This window comes from Homalodisca vitripennis, unplaced genomic scaffold (assembly GCF_021130785.1).
Source record: "Homalodisca vitripennis isolate AUS2020 unplaced genomic scaffold, UT_GWSS_2.1 ScUCBcl_86;HRSCAF=1036, whole genome shotgun sequence".
Classification (NCBI taxonomy): domain Eukaryota; kingdom Metazoa; phylum Arthropoda; class Insecta; order Hemiptera; family Cicadellidae; genus Homalodisca; species Homalodisca vitripennis.
Window position 1 is genome coordinate 163,711 of NW_025776218.1, and position 6,754 is coordinate 170,464.

General features: G+C 39.0%; 1 protein-coding gene across 1 annotated transcript; it reads left to right on the top strand.

Annotated features, from left to right (window-relative positions):
* The first annotated feature begins 3,604 nt into the window (after positions 1-3,604).
* On the top strand, positions 3,605-6,701 carry LOC124370339. The gene is made up of 2 exons (XM_046828630.1): positions 3,605-4,495; positions 5,467-6,701. Exons 1-2 carry the CDS (start codon positions 4,070-4,072, stop codon positions 5,593-5,595), a joined length of 555 nt encoding a protein of 184 aa, XP_046684586.1. The 5' UTR covers positions 3,605-4,069; the 3' UTR covers positions 5,596-6,701.
* Positions 6,702-6,754: the final 53 nt, after the last annotated feature.

The following is a 6,754-nucleotide window of genomic DNA, read 5'->3' on the forward strand; positions in this document are numbered from 1 at the left end:
ACATCACGTTCATCCCTCCATTTCCCCACAAGAATGCCATTTCCGTATTGGTAGGTGGTTTGGCCTTTTTTCAATTTTGCTGCTACGACAGTTCGTGGGTTGAACTTCCGATCAACTCGAAGGGTGCCCGTGCAATACGTTTTGTTGGGAAGGATTTTGCTTGCTAATGTCACGCTGTTATAAAATTTGTCCATGTAAAGTGCATGGCCTTTGTTCAAAAAGTTTCTCATCAAGTGCAGAACAACATTTCCTGCATGTCCTTTCCCTCCCAAATCGTCCATCTTACCCGAGTACACCATAAACCTAACAATTAAACCCTCAGTGAAACAAGAAATCAGTAACACTACGTTTCGAGATCTGCAATCTGATCTCTTCTTCAGGTAAAGGACTAACCTAATACATAATTACACAAACAATTCTTACCAAAGCGTTGTGGCACGCCTAAGTCAGGAATCACAACCTACATGTTGTTTGTCAACTTCACTAACTCTATAAACATGCACTTAATAAAAAAAACTATACAAAACATAAAGTGGAGAGGTTTTAAAATTTTTAGATGAACTTTCATTTACAATATCAGCGTTATTGTTCAAATGTATATTGCGCTTTATTTCAATGTACCTGTTTTTGGTAAAACATTTACGCAATCAATAGAAATATCATCATCTTTACTCTCTCTTTTATCAGTTTCAGAATCATTCGTAGGAAAACATAAACCAAACTCTGGATCACACTTTTTCCAAATCACATTAGAGTAATTTTTTTTGGTTTTACTTAAGGTTTATTTTTAGACTTGATTTCAGTTTTCTGTCGATTCACAATCGTGCTCAAGGTACTTGTAGAGGGACCTGGTGAAGGTAAAGTAGAACGGTCCGTCGCTGATTTTATTTTTATACACAGTTGGGTTTTTAGGAACAGGTGTTTGTTCTTCAGTGATTAGGCTAGGAAACAAAGAGGGCCTATTTGTACTATTCCCAAAACCATCATACATGCCTATTGTGGGTGAGAGTGCCTGTTGTGATCGTGCTGAGTCTGTTTGTAGGTTATTATCATTGGACAATGTAGGTAAAATAGGGGTTAAGTCATGATCAGCTACAGTTTCATCTGGATTTGTTTGAAAGGTATAGTAGTGAAGTTCAACTTTTCCTGGAACGTCTGTTGGAAGTGTATCATCTAAAATGCTGTAATCAATTTCCTCTAAGTCTGATACGTCGTCTACAGTGTCTGGAGGTAACTGAACAATATCAATATGACTCTCAAGGTCAATATAATCAATAAATTCTGGATCATTTACTAGTTCTTCTATTTCATTTAATTTTAAAACCTGCCTTCCAGACATATCTGTAAAGAAAATTTTTAAAAAATCATAAAACTTGACCGCGAGATGTATACATGTAGTATATGCCACGATCCCCAAGTGGGGATCTACGTTTACGCACCTAATAAAACTAACCAAACTCTTACACAACAAACAAAACAATATGTGGTTAGTGTTCCATAACCTACATACAGTGAGTGTTACAAGTATAAACACCCAGAACCAAAATATAACTGCGTTACAACCACTTTATAACTAAGAATACAAGAGGTTTTCACTTTACCTGACATTGGTTAGATCTCATATGGTGAAATAATAAATAACATCAAAATATTAGAACCCACATCTGCTTGAACAGAACAACGCTAAGAATGACAATCAGTACTCGTTTGGCGCAAAACAGGCAATACTGCCAACCTAAACAGCTTAGAACCAAATGGGGATCATGGCAGGCAATGAGTTAACAAACCTTCCACGTCTTTTTTTTAATTCACTGATTTTGTTTATTTCATTTACAATGTTCACAAACTGATAAATATTTTGCCACGTATTTGTTACATTAATCTTGAGAATTTTGTGTGCATTTAGGCTACCTAAATAAGTATTTTTTACGAAAACCCTTGACATACCCTTTCTATAATCAAACGCACGTCGTTCCCTCATCAAGAAAGGTAACTTTTTTACTATGACTCTTTCTGAACATTTCTTGAAGTTCAAAACTTGCCGTCCTCACCCATTATATTTAAAGTGCCATGTTTTCTTAGTATACTGTGATACTCGCTGGGTGAAATAATTTGTTGCATTTGCCTGTATTCCCTCTCTACTTGACCAAATATGCGATTCGGTGGGATAAAACTGTCCTCTTATTGGGAAAATATGTTTAACTTCCTTGAAAACAGTGCTTCCTTGGACATAGTTCAGCAAATACCCTATCATTGTAGAGTTTTTGTTTTGGCTGGATGCAGCGTCTGAATAAAGGTTTAGTTTTAATGGCAAAACTAAGTTTTCAGCACTTGCTTTGGAGCGAACCTTTTCTTCCAAAACACGGAGAAAGTTATGCAAAGCAGAAACCACTTTGTTGGACCCTCTGGCTGCTTGATTTTCTGTCCATGTATACATAACAGTGTTCTCAGAATTTTGAGCATCTTCATGAATCACAAAAAATAGGTTGTATAACCAAATTTGTCTAGCATAAAAGGTTTCGGATATGCGCAACATTGGTAGTGGTTTGTTTTTGTTGCATATCAAAAGCGACAGTTATATACTTCCTACAGGCTTTTCTTTCAACATTTCATAGAACCGTTTGGCCCTTAGTTTATGCAGCCTATACTTACCCATTAACTCGACATTTTCACCTGGTGACTTAGAGTTTTTAATTTTACATTGTTCACAAAACTGCATACATTTTTTGTGCTTCCAAATCCTATGTTGAAACGATTTTGGAAAATTTTGAAGTACTTACCATATGAAGCAGTAGGCATTGAACATTCCACTCTTTGTGTTTTCCATAGTCTTCAAAGTTTTTTCACGCTAAGTTCAGGACTCATACATTCGAACACTTTTGGCACGCCTATAGTGGCTTTCTCTGCATTTAATGCTTTTTATGTGTTCAATAATTGAACATTGTATTTCAATGTCTTGGGTTTAACCTACAACCTCCTCTTTTCAGTTCTTGGCTCACCAGTCATATTGAAACTTTTGCTTATGCCATTCAATCTATATCTGCCAAAATGAGTCAAGGATGAGAATGACATAGCACAACACAGACTAAATTGTCATTTTTCTTTCTGATAAAATATTTTGTTAAAAGTTTAGGTCGTGGGTTTGACACCCTAGGCCTGTGACGTTTAGGTCCAACAGGCACCATGTATTTTAATACTAGGTTGTCTTGTTTAACTTTGGATTTATATTTTGGAAATGACCTCTTCAATTACGGACACAGTCATTCACAATAAATATATTTACTAGAAAACAAAATCAGATATCGCTTTACTAATAAAAATAAACAAAAACCGAACTCGAAAATATAAAATCTCTAAGGGAAGGATATTAGACACGCCGGGTACATGGGAATGGCAGGCAGTATTAACGGGAATAATTTGGGAGAGAAAGGTGATTTGTCGTAGGAATACTACCAAAGTAATTCATGGTAAAAACAGTTTCTCTTTGACGTTTGTCGCGAGCCTTACATCCGCAGATATCGTTTTGGGATTTTTATTCTAGCGCCCGCCGCCCTCTAGAAATATGATCGTCTTCATCCGCTCTCTCTTCCGCTTCAGGCGTTGACGAGGTTCGGGACCGTGTGAAGCATCATTCGATGATGTCAAGGAGTTTGGACAGGAAGTAGTAGGAGCGAGGTTTTAAGTGGAAGTAATGAGGTTGGTTTAATTCCAGAGGTCGGTTACTTGAGAGCTCGGCTGGTTCTCCCCTAGTTGCTCCTTAAGCCAGTCCTCGTCCGCGATGAGGGATAGGCAAGGGGAGGGGCAAGGTGAACACCCGATCGGTTCGTTAGGGACTGGATTACGGATTTCGTCCGGATAGGTGGTCGGAGATTTCGGAATCGGATCAATAGTCGTTAAGCCCCCCACAGACTGACGAGCATGTTCGCGAGCATGCTGGCGTACATGCTCGCGAACATGCTCGGCGTTGCCCACACACGACCGGACATGCTCGCGAACATGCTCGCCGTCGCCGCTCAGTACTGTTGCTTCTCTACGGTGTGATAGTCAAGTTTTGCAGTGCGGGTGCGAAATGGATGCAAACGCTGTGGTGGCCCTTTGTGGGGGTTTCGTTTGTTTGGAGGAGAAAAAACGCAAGGTACGTAAAATATGGTGCAAGAATTGGCTTAAAAATAGGAACCAGTTTAGCCACATGTCACTGTTGCAAGAATTAGCATCAAATGAACCAAATGATTATAAAAATTACCTGAGGATGACTGAAGATTGTTTCGAAGACATTCTTAGACGTATTTCTCCAGATATTGTGAAACAGAATAGTATTTTGAGGGAGCCGATCAGCTGTAAAGAGCGCCTTGCAGCGACACTTCAGTTTTTAGCAAGTGGCAGAACCTATGAAAACCTAAAGTTTAGCTGCGCCATTTCGCCTCAGTCGCTGGGAAAAATCATACCAGAAACCTGCACTGCAATTTATAATGCTCTACGTGAGGAATACCTGCACGTAAGTTTAACATTTGTTTTTAAATCTTATACCGTATACGAATTGAAATGCAGCTAATAATACAAGTCCTAATAACTATCGAAGTGATCAGTTGAGTAAAACGGTGAAACGGGTGCAAGTAAAATGACTTAAAACAAAGTTTAATAAGCAAATTTATTGAAACTTATTGAAACAACTTAAAAAAAGAAATAGTATTACTCAATATGAACTATAACATTAAAATTAACGTTCAATAAGTAATTGGTTGTGAACTTTAGTTGAATTTTAAGAACTGTCCTAAATTTTCTTCATCTACTTCAGTGGTAGTAGACCCCTTGGCGGCAGTAGATTCATTGACAAACATTGCATTGTTTGCGGCCTGTTGTTGTTGTGGTTGTGGTGGTAAGTATCGCTGGGGAAAAGGGTAGTTCTGTTGCCCGTAATTGTATTCCTGGAATTGATAAGTGGTAGGTTGTACATTAGCGAATCCACGTGAACAATTTGGTCCGTAATTGTCAGGGTTCTGTATGTTGTTTAAGTGAATGACTGAGTTTTCATTTAAATGTCCTAATTTACCATGAAAAAGTGCATCTGAAATAAGTTTTTGTGCAAATATCTTTTGGCGTCTATCCATGTCTTCCAGCTGGAAGGCGATACTGTTCCCAAATGCTTGATTTTCATTAACATGTTGATTCAAAGCGTTGGTTGCTACGTCCAAAAATGATTCTTTCTTTCGATCATACTCCGAGACATTTTTTCTTTTACGCTGGCGCCGTTGTACATTGCTCGCGGAGTCTGATGTTTGTGATCTGATGTTCTGAGCAGGTGTTTGTGAGAGCGAACTAGTAGGCGTAGCAGGGGTGGATGAACCTCCGTCTGGACTGGCCAGGATACTGGGCGAGTTCTCGGCCTCCTGTGAAAGAACAATGGAAATAGTACACTTATAACGACACATCTTCAAAACATAGTAGTATATATTTTTTCTTTTTCAGTTGCCTGAGAATGAAAGCGACTGGATGAATATTGCTACAGATTTTAAAAAATACTGGCAAGTAGAAAACTGCGTGGGGGCTCTTGATGGAAAGCATATTGCCATCCTTCAACCTCCTGGAAGTGGTTAAATCGCCGCTAATGTTATACATTCTAAAATAAACAACAGATGGGCGTAATGTATATGTTGTAGCCAAGGGTAACCCAATGCATTACCTCTTTAATGGTCCACTGTAAATAATTGAAATGGAAAATAATGACGATGTGCTTTGCTTTTAATATGTGTTTAACTATAAATATATGCACATTTTACTACAGTTGGTTGTACTTTCTTGGTAAGTATATGTTTCAGTTTTTGTTTGTAAAATTATTTGAGTCAAATCTGACATTGTTAATAAAATAATAAAGTAGTTCAAATGTTACTTTATGAATTTAATTGCCCTACACTACAACTTAAACTAAACTAAACTACAACTTACGTTTTCGTCCGTCATCTCAGTGTTATCTTCTGAATCTTCGGGCGGGGCAACTATCTTTTGCAGCGAAGATAAACCTTTCCTCGCCGTTTCCACATCTGTTGTAAACATAAGTAACTCGAAATACCACAATGATGGTTCATACACTTCGTCAAGTCCCTTCCCTGTGCTTTTCGAGGCATTTAATTTTTTTAGTTCTCGTCGAAACGACGCACGCAAAGAGTCAATTTTCGCTTTGACGAACTTCTCATCAGCTTTCACAAATACTTCCTTACATTTATCTATTAACACGTCAAAACTTTCCTTTCGTAAATGTTTGTTACAATAATTTGGACTTTTCACGTCCCACAAACACCGCTGTTCCCTATACAGTTCTATAAATTCAGTCCAAAATGGTTTGTTATCGCTGAACGACATATTGTCAACTAGACAAATAAAAAATCACCAATACTGCACTATAACCGCACAAGCTACACTTCGCCACCACTTCCTCAACAAGAACAATAGCCTACAGCACACTGACCTCTTTCTCCCGCCCTCCGACGCTCCGACTGACAAACATCAGTGTTGCCAACCGAAATAACAACAATTCCCACCAACAATTCCCACTGACCACATTACACCGAGACTTCCAGCTGAGGGTGACCGGCGAGCATGCTCGCGAACATGTTGGTCGTCACCACAGACGGCCGAGCCCAACATGCTCGCCGGTTGGAATGCTCGTCGACCCCACACACGGGCGAGCATGTTCGCCGCCAACACCGTCACGAGCATGCTCGCGAACATGCTCGTCAGTCTGTGGGGGGCTTTAGAG

Coding starts and splice junctions, on each gene's coding strand:
- LOC124370339 (XM_046828630.1), top strand. CDS start 4,070: ATGGATGCAAACGCTGTGGTGGCCCTTTGTGGGGGTTTCGTTTGTTTG. Junction 4,496..5,466: donor TACGTGAGGAATACCTGCAC/GTAAGTTTAACA, acceptor TTTCTTTTTCAG/TTGCCTGAGAATGAAAGCGA.